The sequence below is a fragment of the Grampus griseus genome (assembly GCF_964374135.1).
Source record: "Grampus griseus genome assembly, chromosome: 20".
Classification (NCBI taxonomy): domain Eukaryota; kingdom Metazoa; phylum Chordata; class Mammalia; order Artiodactyla; family Delphinidae; genus Grampus; species Grampus griseus.
Window position 1 is genome coordinate 32,690,247 of NC_139014.1, and position 14,557 is coordinate 32,704,803.

Here is a 14,557-nt window from a genome sequence, read left to right on the forward strand (position 1 = left end):
TCAGTAAATCCAGGCTCTCAGTATTTTAGAAGGTCAACAATATAGGAAAGAACAGTTCCTAGGAAAGTACTGTCTGCTCCTTACCAAACTCATTGATTAGAAGACCTATGAGAGGACAAAGGCAGTCCCTTCTCACAGTGCCAGACACTTGGTTTAAAAACATTAAGAAGTCAAGCGCTCAGCCAGATCTTTTCAGTCCAATGCTTTCTTGGTCTAAATCAATGATGTGAGCCTCTGCACACCAGTTTCACACCATCTATTGGCAGTTCACAATGTCTACTGGCATGGTAACCAGCCTAAAGCTCCAGCGAGATCTGACTGCAGATCCCTGGGCAAGCATTTGTAAGTAACCCACGGCCTTTCTCCCCAGGGGAGCTTCTCAACACTGTTCAGGGGACCACATTCACTCCCAAGTGACCACTAATTTAAAAATCAGGGAGAGTGAGTCTTAAAGTGGGCATTGCTTTTGTCTTAAGATACTCCTTTTTCTCACCCTTACCTTTTAGTTCCCACTGCTTCTCATCTCTAGGGCCCTCTCCTGTCTCTCAATGTCAGAACCCCCTTGAGCACCATGCAAGATGCTCCCCATATATCAGTGGTTCTCAAAGTATGGTCTGTGGACCAGGAGCTTCAGCATCACTTGGCAACTGGTTAAAAAGAAAGAAAGAAAGAGAAAAGAAAGAAAGAAAGGAAAGGAAGAAAGAAAGAGGAAGGGCTTGTACCCAACACAACAGGGCCTCTTGACATTTAATACAGATGGAGATCAAGGTGGCCCTGCATCCTAGCTATTGAGGCTCAAGGGCACAGCTCTGGGAATCGTACAGCCTCCAACTTACGAAACTTCTCCGGAAAGACTTGTCAATGTACCATGACTGCCCTCACACTCAGAACAGGTGGAAATAAGACTTACAGTTGGTAGGGATAGGAACTATTCTGAATACCACTCACATCCTCCCCACAGGAGGGAGATGGGACCTGCTACCTAACAATACACAATGGAAACAATACATAATACAATGCCAGTCACTCTGTCTCAGCTCAGGCAGTGGATGCTGTGCGATAAAAGGCACAAAATCAAAAGAGCACAAGCCCTTGGGGAGAGGTGAGGGGAGCAGTCAGGGTTGACTGGAGGACAGGAGGGGTATGGACAAGTCATGGGAGGTAAAGCTGGAAATGTGAGTTGGGACCAGCCTAGTACCACGTGCACAGCCCACCTGGCAGCACTTGCCCTCTTTCAGAGTCAGTGTAGGAGCATATTTACAGCACAGGTCTGGAGCTAGATAGCTGAGTTCCAATCCCAGTCTGAGTCTTGAGCAATCAACTTAACCTTTCCACATATCCATTACCAAATTGGTAAAAAGGTGATAGTCAAAGTACCTTACGTATACATACATAGGAACTTACAACATGGGGTTGATGTGAGGATTAAGTCAATGCCTGCAAAGCACTTAAACAGTGCCTGGAGCCTAAGAAAGCATGCAGTGTGTTAGCTATTACCGTAGGTATTATTATTGTTAATTCTACAATCAACAGGGCCACTGGAAGGGGTGTGATAAGATCACAACCTCTCCTTCAGGTGCTTGATTGGACTGCAGTGTGTAGGATGGAAGGGATCAGAAAGGTGGAAGGCCAAGAAGCTAGTTTGGAGGTCACTGCAATTCTAGGTAAGAGGTGTCACTCAGAGTAGCAAAGGTAAAGGAAAGAAAGGGAAGGGAAATGGACCAGACATCAGATACATCTGAGCAGTGAACTGACAACACTTGGCAAATGACTGGGCATGGCTGGTGTGGAAAATGAAATGGTCAGAAGATAAAAGGATGTTGTCTGAAAACATGTCCATTTTTGCACCAAGGTAACTGCTGAAATGACACTAAGATATTAATTCTGCCTGCTCTTCACTAAGCTTCCTGTTCATCCTGTTGTACCCAGTGACCCTGGTACTCACAGACATTCAGAGCTTCTCTCTTCTCTAACACTCTAATCTTCTGATCCTCTGCGAGGAAACCTCAACTTCACTTACCTTGTCTAAAGGTGACTTTTAAGCTACTTGCCATGCAGCTACCCGCACACAGAGCAACTGATGACTGGCCATCATTCCACCTGGCTCCAAAAGCCTCCAGGCAGGCCCCCAACTCCATTCCTCCTACCCTTTTAATCTTTCTCTCGGGAGGCTTCAGACAAGTTATTAAGTCCAATTTACAAGGAAGTGGGGAGCATCCAAACGGAGCAAGTCAGTAAAATGACTAGAGATGACAGTAGGTCCCTTCTCGGCAACACTCCTGTCCCCACACGTATCACCCTGCACATCCACTCTCTGAAAAGTCCAGTCTTTTTTCTACCTGTATTCAATCCTAAAATACTTCCCACCACACGGACACCACTGGCATCCACCCGGGAGCGGGGCTCCACGTCCCTTGCCGGCAAGTGCATGGAGCTAAGAATTAGCAGACCCACCTTTTAACTCTATCAGTAAGTTGTAACAAACGACTTGCCCTGTCGGGCCTCAGACCTGAGCCTAAATTCTGATGACCTCCCCACTCCCCGCGACCAGCAGGGGGCAAAGTCGGCGGGAGGCACCCCCAGAGCTAGCTCCTCTAGGTTCCAGAAGGCCCGCGAGGTCCGCACTTCCGGCTACAGCCCCGCACTCTCCGCGGGCAGGGGAACCCCGTAAGCTGTCGCCCCGTGCTCCTCCAGCGGGTCTACAGCTACCTGGTCCAGCAGCCGGTAGATGCTGATACCGAAGGTCTCCACCAGCAGCTCCCAGTCGGCCCCGGAAAGTGCGGGCTGCTGAAGCTCAGCGAAGACTTCCCGGAACTGCTCCTCAGAGAAGCCGCCGGCCCCAAGGTCCATCCTTCCGCAGTAGCTGCTTCTCAACCTGCAGGGAAGGCTAAGGACAGGCTAGGTTCGTGTTCGGGGGCGGGGCGAGAGGGTGGCCCAGCGTAACTGGCAGGGAACTGAAAAGTGATTGGGGGAAGGCGGGACTTGGGAGGAAGAGGCGAAGAGGAGGCGGGGCCAGTGAGGGGCAGGCCTAGAGAAGGTTTCCGCAGTGCGAGAGCTGCGGAAGGACGGGAAAGAAGGAAGAGTGGAGAAACTTTGGACTTGATCTGGGGAAAGCTGGAGAGGCTAGGAAATGGGGAGGCTTCTAGACAGAAGAGAAAAGGAAGACATTAATGTCATCTCAGAAGCATCTCTTCCCCAACACCATACCCACCAAACCTGCTTGGCTGTCTCTCCTTTACCTTCTCTGAAGAAGGCTAGGGAAGGTGTCTGAGTGGTTCGGTAGATATGGAGGTAAAATGGACAGAGCAGAAATGCTTGAAAATCTCAGGGGTCAGATGCTAGAACAATATTACATTCGTTCTGTTACGCACTTTAAAACATTCTTCTGAGACGAGGTCCATGGGATTCCCCAGAAGGCCAAAGGGTCCATCTCACAAAAAGGATTAAGAAACCTACTCCATAATGGTATTTTGCTCCCTGGATGGTGGAAGATGATCTAAAAAGGTATCCTGGTGTCCACCCGAGATTTCTGCTGGTTGCATAATTTTGATCTTTTGCAACTCAAAGACCTTTTTCTTCCCTCAAGTCCCTTTGATGTTGCTATATTTCTTACCACCAGGCTGCATTTTGGTTTGGATAAAGTAGACAGCTTAAACATTAATCAGTGTAACAGTACATGGGTGCCAGTAAACTCTGGCAACCCATGTTTCCTAATCTTTGAAATGGGGTAAAATTGTACAACCAGTTAGAATTGAAGAGGTAACTACATAAAATAAACATAGAACATGTTTGCGCAGTGCCTATCAAAGTAAATGTTCATTAAAATGTCCACGTGTTTTACATTTATATATTGAAATGTTTCTCCTTCTGTACTTGAAAGAAAGCCTTGAAGTTGATGGAAAACTCTGCATTTATGCCAGTTTGCAAGAAGAGAAAATGATTAGACTTGGCAGCATAGGTAAATTACTGCTGTATTCAGTTCAAGGCTGGTTCTGTTCTGTTTTATGAGGATGGGAGGAGGGATGGGGTAGTTCCCTACACTAAATGCACAAGAGATTAGAGACTCTTAAGACTCTTAAGTTTGGTCCTCTTTATAAAAAAATATTTAAACTAAAGTTTAATTGTTAAAAAAAGGAATTTCTTCAAAAACCATTGACTGTGAAGTATTTTCATATATCATCAAGGAATTCCATTTTAAAGGTGGACTTTGATGAGGTTGCAGCTTTATCACTTTATAGCAATTGATTAATGAAGACAAGCATGAGAGTATAAATGGCATTATGAAAGATATAAGGCAGGAAGTTTAAATTGTGTTTATTACATGTGTTTAAACGTGTGCTTACCTACTAAACTCAGAAGGTAAAATGTATATACATTTGGGTATGTTGATATTTACAACCATGCTTATTTTATTAGAGCTAATGAAGGAAGGAATCATATTAGGAAATAATTTTTATTTTGTGGCAAAAGTCTGGAAAAGGGTTGGAAGGGTGTCCAGAAAGACCTGTTCTCCTTTAGGACTTGTCTATTATAATAGGCCAGCCTCTTTCCTTTGTGAAAAACACTCTTTAGAGGAACTTCCAGCAACATGGCAGGTGAGGAATAATATATTTGGGGCTTCCTAAAATCCCAACAAACAAACGTTCTAAGGGCTGGGGTTGTGGTTCTAGTACTCACACGTGGACTAAAGATGTGCTGGGCCATAGCTGGTGGGAAGCTGGACCAGGGACTTCTTCAAGGAGCCTGGATCCCCTAAGAGCTGCCCCTTCCATTCCAATGAAACCAGAAAATCCCCAACCTGTAGACCATGGAGCCCTCAAGGAAACTCATGCTTTTCCCAGAAGCCTTAGGTAGAAAGAAACAAAAAGGCAACTGGAAGAAACCACACCCCAAGCCTAAGCCAGAGATGGAATTTAAATTTACATTACGTGCAACTGAACGGGAGCCACAAGGAGACTAACACAAAGGAACATTGAAACGCCTGGGACCCTGCGAGAATCAAAACCGGTGACACTTTCACAGCTAGGACATGTGCAATTATCCAAGAGAAAACAACACCCACAAAAAGATGCATGTACAAAAAGTGAGTTACAAAGACCTGAGGGAACAGCTCTCCATGTCAGAGAGTTAGCAGATATGCAAACAAGATTATCAGAACCAAAGAACCACAGATAACAGATCAATATGAGAGTAATTATTCAACATGTATTTGTGATAATATAAGAGGTAAAAGAAGGTCTAGAAAATAGAACACTAATAAAAAGATAAATGAATGTGAAAAAGAAACAAAAGAAGCAAACCACCTTTTACAAATAAAAACTATTAACAGTCACTACAATTAGAAATGTAAAAGAGGAGGTAAAGTAGTTGTCCTACCACAGTTCAAGAGGGAAATAAGAAGGTGGCTATGAGGAAATTCTTCAGAAAGCAACACAGAGATATAAAGAAATGGAAAACATGAAAGATTAACTAAGAGACATGAAGGACACATTGAAAAGGTAAAACATTTATGACTGGAGTTCCACAAGAAGAGAACAGAGAGGTTAAGAGGTGAGGTGTATGGGTGGGGAGATAGATAGATAAATGGACATATGGAAACAAAGAGAAACTAAAATTCTAAACAGCAAAAAACATAAACAGGGGAGGACAAGGTCAGAGTTTTCTTTAGAAAGTGGGTAAGAGATATTGATTAATTGTCTTCTGTGCATGCTAAAATTTAATGGAATAAATTCTCAAAAGGCAACAATAAGAAAGCAAGCAAACAAATAAAAATGGGCAAAAGATTTAAACAGACATTTCACCAAGAATATATACTGATGGCAATAAGAACATGAAAAGATACTCAACATCATTCATCATCAGGGTAATATGAATTAAAATCACATATGAGATATAAATACGCACCTTTTAGAGAGCTGAAATTAAAAAGATTGACCAAAGTAAGTGTTGGCAAGGATGTGGAAGAAATAGAACTCTCCTGCATTGCTGATGGGAATGGAAATGGGACAAACACTGTGGAAAACTGACAATTTCTTTAAAAGTTAAACATACACAGGAGGGGGAAGGGTAAGCTGGGACGAAGTGAGAGAGTAGCACTGACATATATACACTACCAAATGCAAAATAGATAGCTAGTGGGAAGCAGCCACATAGCACAGGGAGATCAGCTTGGTGCTTTGTGACCACCTAGAGGGGTGGGATAGGGAGGGTGGGAGGGAGACGCAAGAGGGAGGGGCTATTGGGATATATATATACATATAGCTGATTCACCTTGTTGTACAGCAGAAACTAACACAACATTGTAAAGCAATTATACTCCAATAAAGATGTTAAAAAAAAAAACATACACCTACCGTACAATCTAGCCATTCCATTCCTAGGTATTTATCCAAGAGAAAAAAAAATAGCATTGTTCATATAGACACAACTGTTCATAGCATCTTAATTTGTAATAGCCAAAAACTGGAAACAACTCAAATGTCCTTTAGTGGGTGAATTGATAAAACAAATTGTGATATATCCACCAACCAAGTACTACTCAGCAATACACTTTTAAATGATTAACATGTGTATATGAACTTGTGTGCATATGTATGTGATATATATAGATATATATATAGATATACAATGTAATTTATGCAATTTTGTATAAATCATTCAATTCAGGAGTGAAGTAGCATGATACCTGCAATTTACATTCAAATTGGTCAGTTAAAAATTGTGTAATCTATATAGAAATGCAAAAGTGACAAAATATGAACAACTGATAAATTTAGGTAAGGGTAGCAATATTTTCTATTCTATTCCTTCAAATTTTCTTCATATTTGAAATTATTCAAAATAGAAATTTTGAGAAAACCCAGCTATATGTGTTTATATGAGACATAACTAAAATACAATTACACAGAAAATGTAGAGGTAAATGTATGCAAAATATACACAAGTAAGCCTTAAACAAAAGAAAGCTGATGTGGCTGTAAAAATATCAGACAAAACAGACTTTAAGGCAAGAAAAGAATTAGTAGAAAGAAGTTCATGAATTAAAGGACAAAGGACACAACTCTTCAGGAGTTCTGAATGCCTAAATTTATATTCATTTCACAACATGGTTTCAAATACATAAGGCAAAAGATATTACCTGTGCAGTCTTCCCTCAGCATTTGGGGGGGTTGATTCCAAGACCCCTGAGGATACCAAAATCTGCAGATACTCACATCCCTTATATGAATTGGTAAAATATTTGTATATAACCTATGCACATCCTCACATGTACTTTAAGTCATCTCTAGATTACTTATAATACCTAATATAATGTAAATGCTACATAAAGAGTTGCCTGTGTGTAGCATTTTCAAGCTTTGCTTTTTGGAACTTTCTGGAATTTTTTTATGTTTTCAATTTGTGGTTGGTTAAATCGAGGAAACCCATGGATGTGAAGGGCTCACTGTACAAGAAAAAATCATCAAATTTACAATCAGTGGACGATTTTAAGGCTCTTTTCTAGGAAATGGATTGATCAAGTAGACAAAAAAATTGGTAAAAATATGAAAGACTTGAGCATATAATTCATATGTCTGATATAAAGGGCATTTATATAACCCAATTACAAACTCTCATAAAACATTTATTAAAACTGATGTTTCCATAAGCCACAAAGGATGTTTTCAACCAACAGGAAAGAATCTATATCATTCTCTGATGTCAATGTAAAAGATAAAAGAAAGGAATAAAAAGGAAACAAAAATAGCCAATCCCTGCCCCCCCATATATTTGAAAACAAAACAAAACAAATACACACTTATTCTAGGAACTTAGCCAGCAATTAACTCCCCGCATCAAATTCCTTTCTGCTTGAAGTACCTAGAGTGTTCTTTTCTGCACTTACTCTTGACTGATTTTTGTCTACATTAAAAAGCAAGAACTCCTGTTCAGCTACATACTATAAATAAATTAAAATCCAACACATAGATTTGTAGAAGACACTTGTTACTCACAAAGCCAACCAAGGATCAATATTGATGATATACACAGAACTAGGAATCAGTGAGAAAAACCCAGATAACGAAATTGAAAATATGAACAGTGAGAAAACCCAAATAGCATAAGAACACATGAAAAGTTGCTTAACTTCCAGAGTAACTGGAGAAGTGCAAAATAAATTACATCATTTCATTTACGTTAAATTGGCAAAAACTTAAAAATTAGGTGTTGGTGAATATAGAGGGAAATGATAGCTCTGACAAAGTGTTCTGGTTAAAATTTAAATGATAGTTTGAAAAACAACTTGAAAAGACGTATTAAATTTGAGGATACACATACTGTCTGGCCCAGCAGTTCCACAGCTATTAGTACACCTGAGACAACTGCTAATATTGCATAACAATGCACATTGTTTTAGTGGCAAAACAATTTTTTGATAAAACATAATGATCTACCAAGCAGAAAATAAATATCAATAAATTGTGGTTTATTCATTGTATAGCTTTTGAAATTAAAAAATAATCTACTTGTAAATTATGGATAAATCTTGAAAACACTGATGAATGAAGACAGCAAGTTGTAGAAGGACGTACAGAGTAAGATACTTTCTAGTGTTTACGGACAATACATATGCCCTAAAAACTGTGAATGTGAATGGGAAGAATTCCCGTTAAATTCAACAGTAACTGTAACATTTTATTTCTTTAAAAATGTGTGAGGCAAATAAGGCACAATAGTAATGTATACACTGGGTGGTGGATTCATGAATGTTATTCTCTACACTTTTCTGTATATTTGAAGTTTGTGTAATTTAAGCAAATAAAGGAAATAATTCTAATAAAGATGTAATACTATAATTGCCATTAACAATAGCAGAAGAAAAACACCATTCTGAGATACTATGAAAAATGAATGAATAATGAATGTTCACAAATGCCTAACTTTGCACAGGGAACAACGTTAGGCATTACCTATTGTGATTGGTCAGTGTTTTTGGTTTTGTTTTTAGTTAGGGGATTAAAAGAATATCTGTTCTTATTCACTTGTAAAAGCTACTAGGCCCCAAGTAACTGAAAAGTGAATGAAATATATGGTATCATGGATAAAACATCTGTGTAAAGATCAGAACTTCTCACTTTCCCTAGAGATGTGTTTCACAGTACAGAACTAATTTGATTTGTAGATTCCCAAGATAGAATCCTGGTCACAAAAACTAGCTTTGCAATTAAAAATCTTGGTTCTGGTCTTTAAGAACCTGGCAAATCACTTCAATTTTTTAAACCTGTTTACTTAACAGTGATATAAATATAATAATACAAATGAAAGCTCTCTGTAAAGTGAAAGTAAAACCCTTATGAAATGTATTATCTCAGTAGTTAACTCTAAATTCTATAGCTGAGCTGATGTTAATCTGTTTCAAGGGCCATCCAAATCAATTTAGTTCTATTCTACTCAACTTGTACTGTTGAATGTCTGCCTCTATTAAAATGCTCAAGAGCTTTATCTTGCTAGGGCAATGGAGAAGCAAAAGAGGGTGATGAAGCTGTTACCAAGCTCCAAAACTCATAAAATATTCACTTGTAAGTTGGTTCATAATAGATTAAGTCTCCTGAGTACTCTTTATAACAGAAACTATGCTAAGGGTTTTCATTTAATCTTTACAATACCAGTTTTGAAATCAGTTCTATTATACTCTCCAGATTTTACATGAAGAAACTGAAGTTTAGAGAAGTGAAGTAACTTGTCCACAGTCACATGGGTAGGTCAAAGGTAAAGCTGAGGTTTGGATTTAGTTTTGTTGGATTCTAGAACCTATCTCTCATGTCTGGATCACCCATTACTAATACAGAATCTATAGACATGAAGCAGTGAACATAACTTCTAACCCAATTAGATCTGTAAACAAGGTTTTCATTCCTAAAAGACTTTAATGAAACATTATAGCCATAAAACTATAAAATTTAATACTGAAAAAGGATTTAGATATCACCCGTAGTTTATTATTTTGTTAATTTATTTATGTACTCATTTGTTTGATAGGTATTTATTGAATATTGATCAATATTTATCAAACAAGTGACTATATAAATAGGTAAAAGAATAAATTAAAGACAATACCTGAATTCTCCTTAAGTATGAAAGTTTATGCTTCCATGGCTATAACAGCTATTGTAGAAAAGATACACGAGATGCAAATTCTTATCTTTAGCTTGCAGTCCACATGAACACAATTAATTAGAGAAAGTATTTTATGTATGTCATGGATTATCTAGTCCACCACTTTTACAGCTGATAGAATTGAGGTACAAAGAGGTAATACCTTGAATAATAACTTGGTTATCCAGTTAGTCAAAGCCTGTTGTCACAGACCCATGAAGACCAAGTGTCCCTAGTGTATTTTGCCTGTTAATATAAATATAATGACATACAAATTAGGTGTTATGAAAGATGAGTTTATAGTGTTTCCTGTTAAAACATGCTTTGTGTGAACTTTATTAAATGAAAATGATAATTCACAAAACTAGGTTTGTTTGACTACTGGAAGGGATCAGAGAATAAAATCACCAACCACCTTCCTTCCAGTAAGGGGATTCCAGAGACTAGCTGAAAGTATTGTATTACGAAGTCCCTTCGTTGCCCTGACAAATCACCACAGGGGATCCAAGTTCAGCACTAGGATGTTTCAGACCATGTCTAGGGTTTCAGCTGGGTTGTGATCTCCAGACTGCAGGGCTGCACCTCCATATGAATCAGCATAAATATGGGTTCCTCTCTTAAAGTGGAGCACTCAAGTTTGGATCCAAAGCCTGACTGAGATTGTAGACTATGCTTTTCGTAACTTCAGGCAACCTAATTTAGGCCATTTCCACCTAGAAAAGGTCTCATTCAGGTCCTCTCTACACACTGTCTCACTAGGGTTTTGTGTCCATGAGGGTAGATCAGATTTTGTTTGGAAGTTTAAAAACCTTACAATGATACTCCTCTCTTTCCTTCAAACCCCACATATGATTTGTCAACAGTTTTTGCTATTTCTACTTCCCACATAGCTTGGATTTTTCCACTGCTTTCCATCTGTACTACCCACCTAGCCAAAGCCACATGACGGTTCCCCTGATTGCTCAGTGACCTTCTGATGGTCTCCCTGATGGAGTCCACGCCCAACACAGAGACACACAGAGTGCTATATTAAAATGCTGAGTTATCCTGTCACCCTACTCCTTACAACCATTCATTGGCTTAGGGGTGCGTTAAATAACATTCAAACTTCTTCCCCTAGCCTACAGAGTCCTCCGCCATCTGATTGGCCCTTCCTGCATCTTCATCCCCATTTTCTCCACCCTCCCCTCACTCACTAGGCTCCAGCCTGCTGTTCCTTAGTTTCTGGGTTGTGCCAAGAATGTCCTTACCTCAGAAACATGGTCCTCACTCTTTTCTCTGTCTCAGCAGCTTTCCCCACACCCTTCACTCATTCTCATCCTTTGGGTATCAGCCTGAATCTTCCTTCCATAGACTCTCCTCCTCAGCCTCTTTTATTTGCTATCTCAGCCATTTGCTTTTTTCCTGTATAAAATTTACTGCTACTTGTGATTGAACCTGCACCCCAGTGGGTGCAGTAGGAAAACTAAAAAGTAAACAAGTAAGTGCTCTTTGCTTTCCAACAATGATCTTGATCTGTAATTAGCTGAGCATCTGTCTTCTCCATTAGAGCATAAGCCCAAGAGCAGAGACCTGTCCATCCCTCTCACCACTGTTATCCCCAGTTATGAACATGTCATAACATGTAAATATCTGTTGAGTGAATTAATATAAGAATTCAGTTGATCCTTATATATATTCATATATATATGAATTATATATGAATTGTATACTAAGTTCTTTTGTCAGTTCCATTAGATTTTAAGTTGTTCTCAGTTTTCTACATAGACAATCATATTGTCAGGAGTGGGGAAGATAATTGCATCATAGCTTATCCAATAGCTATATCAATTATTTCCCTTTCCCATGTTATTATATGGGCTGAAACTTCCGAGGAGATATCTCTGGCTCCATCATGGGAAATAGGGTAAACTAGCAGGTAGAGCTCCAGGCCCCCAGTCTTGCCTCAAAAATAAAAGCTAAGCTTTAGTTGGTTTTCTAATTGCTCTACAGAAGAGTTTATGAGGGGAAAATGGTTCAACTCCCCAAAAGAAACTTGAGAATCACTGGGCTAAAACTTCTGAAACAATGTAAACAGTGGTATCCCAGTCATCCTTGTCTTTTGAAAAATGATCACTGATTGACTATTTAATATAAGCCAGGTAATATGCTAACTAGTTAAAATACGTTTTCTCACTACAGACCCTATGAATTGTATATCAATATTTCCATTTAAGAAATAGCTTTAAAAAGACTAAGTGAGGACTTCCCTGGTGGTGCAGTGGTTGAGAGTCCGCCTGCCAAGGGACACGCCTGCCATCGTGCCCCGGTCCGAGAAGATCCCACGTGCCGCGGAAGCGGCTGGGCCCGTGAGCCATGGTCGCTGAGCCTGCGTGTCCGGAGCCTGTGCTCCACAACGGGAGAGGCCACAACAGTGAGGAGGTCCGTGTACCGAAAAAAAAAAAAAAAAAAAAAGACTAAGTGAAATGTCCATACATGCAAAGGATCCAAATCTTTCTAATTCTAGCCACTTCTCACAACTACTGAGGTAAATAAGGCCATATATGTGGAGATTTTAAAATACATTCTCCCCTTTAGTAATTTGAAGGTAGACACATTGTACTTTCTAAAAAATAGCCACAACAATATCTCTTATCCCACATAACCTCGTATGATGTGACTGTGACACTCATACCACCAAAAGGTAGTGTCTGTGTCCCCTCATTTTGAATAAGGGTGAGCTTCTGCCTACACTCAGAAGTGATATTCTGTGACTTCCAAGACCAGGTCATAGACGATAATACTGCTTCCTGTTTCTCTAGACGATAATACTGCTTCCTGTTTCTCTAGGAAGTCCATCTCAATTCCTAGATGCCATGAAATGAGGAAGACCAAGCAGCCTTGGAGGGGATCCAAGGCCACTGGCTCACAGCCCTGGATGAGTTTATAGCTGGCAGTTAGCACTAGCTTGCCAGCCATGTAAGCAAGTCATCTTGAAAGTAGATACTGGGAGAGGAGCTTCAAGATGGTGGAAGAGTAAGACGTGGAGATCACCTTCCTCCCCCAAAATACATCAGAAATACATCTACATGTGGAACAGCTCCTACAGAACACCTACTGAAAGCTGGCAGAAGACCTCAGACCTCCCAAAAGGCAAGAAACTCGCCATGTACCTGTGTAGGGCAAAAGAAAAAAGAAAAAAACAGAGACAAAAGAATAGGGAGAGGACCTGCACCAGTGGGAGGGAGCTGTGAAGGAGGAAAGGTTTCCACACACTAGGAAGCCCCTTCATGGGCGGAGACGGTGGGAGGCGGAGGAGGGAAGCTTCGGAGCCACAGAGGAGAGTGCAGCAACAGGGGTGCGGAGGGCAAAGCGGAGAGGTTCCCACACAGAGGATCGGTGCCGACTGGCACTCACCAGCCCTAGAGACTTGTCTGCTCACCCGCCGGGACGGGCGGGGGCTGGGAGCTGAGGCTCGGGCTTCGGAGGTCAGATCCCAGGGAGAGGACTGGGGTTAGCTGTGTGAACACAGCCTGAAGGAGGCTAGTGCACCACGGCTAGCCGGGAGGGAGTCCGGGAAAAAGTCTGCAGCTGCCAAGAAGCAAGAGACTTTTTCTTGCCTCTTTGTTTCCTGGTGCGCGAGGAGAGGGGATTAAGAACGCTGCTTAAAGGAGCTCCAGAGACGGGCACGAGCCGCACGCAGCTAACAGCGCAGACCCCAGAGACGGGCATGAGACGCTAAGGCCGCTGCTGCCGCCACCAAGAAGCCTGTGTGGGAGAACAGGTCACTATCCCCACCTCCCCTCCGGGAGCCTGTGCAGCCCGCCACTGCCAGGGTCCCGTGATCCAGGGACAACTTCCCCGGGAGAACGCAAGGCGCACCTCAGGCTGCTACAACATTACGTTTGCCTCTGCCGCCGCGGGCTTGCCCTGCATCTGTACCCCTCCCTTCCCCCGGCCTGAGTAAGCCAGAGCCCCGAGTCTGCTGCTCCTTTAACCCTGTCCTGTCTAAGTGAAGAACAGACGCCCTCAGGCGACCTACACGCAGAGGTGGGGCCAAATCCAAAGCTAAACCCCGGGAGCTGTGCGAACAAAGAAGAGAAGGGAAATCTCACTCAGCAACCTCAGGAGCAGCAGATTAAAGCTCCACAAACAACTTGATGTACTCTGCATCTGTGGAATACATGAATAGACAACGAATCATCCCAAATTGAGAAGGTGGACTTTGGGAGCAACGATATATATTTCTCCCCACTTTTCTCTTTTTGTGAGTGTGTATGTGTATGCTTCTGTGTGTGATTTTGTCTGTATAGCTTTGCTTTTACCATTTGTCCTAGGGTTCTGTCCATTTTTTGTTTGTTTTTTAGTATAGTTTTTAGGACATGTTATAATTGGTGGGTTTGTTTTTTGGTTTGGTTGCTCTCTTCTTTCTTTTTTATCT

At 41.0% G+C, this 14,557-nt stretch overlaps 1 protein-coding gene across 3 annotated transcripts in view; it reads right to left on the bottom strand.

Annotated features, from left to right (window-relative positions):
* The window catches only part of PCTP (phosphatidylcholine transfer protein), an 83,687-nt gene that overhangs the window by 31,932 nt on the left and 37,198 nt on the right, over positions 1–14,557 (bottom strand). For 2 of the 3 annotated variants that reach the window (XM_082680000.1, XM_082679999.1), the window contains exon 1: positions 2,710–3,324. The exons of the other annotated variant lie outside the window; for it this stretch is intronic. In XM_082680000.1, coding sequence (XP_082536126.1) covers positions 2,710–2,850 — 141 coding nt within the window. In that variant the 5' untranslated portion in view covers positions 2,851–3,324. Of the gene's footprint in view, positions 1–2,709; positions 3,325–14,557 lie in introns of those variants that run through there. 3 annotated transcript variants of the gene reach the window in all.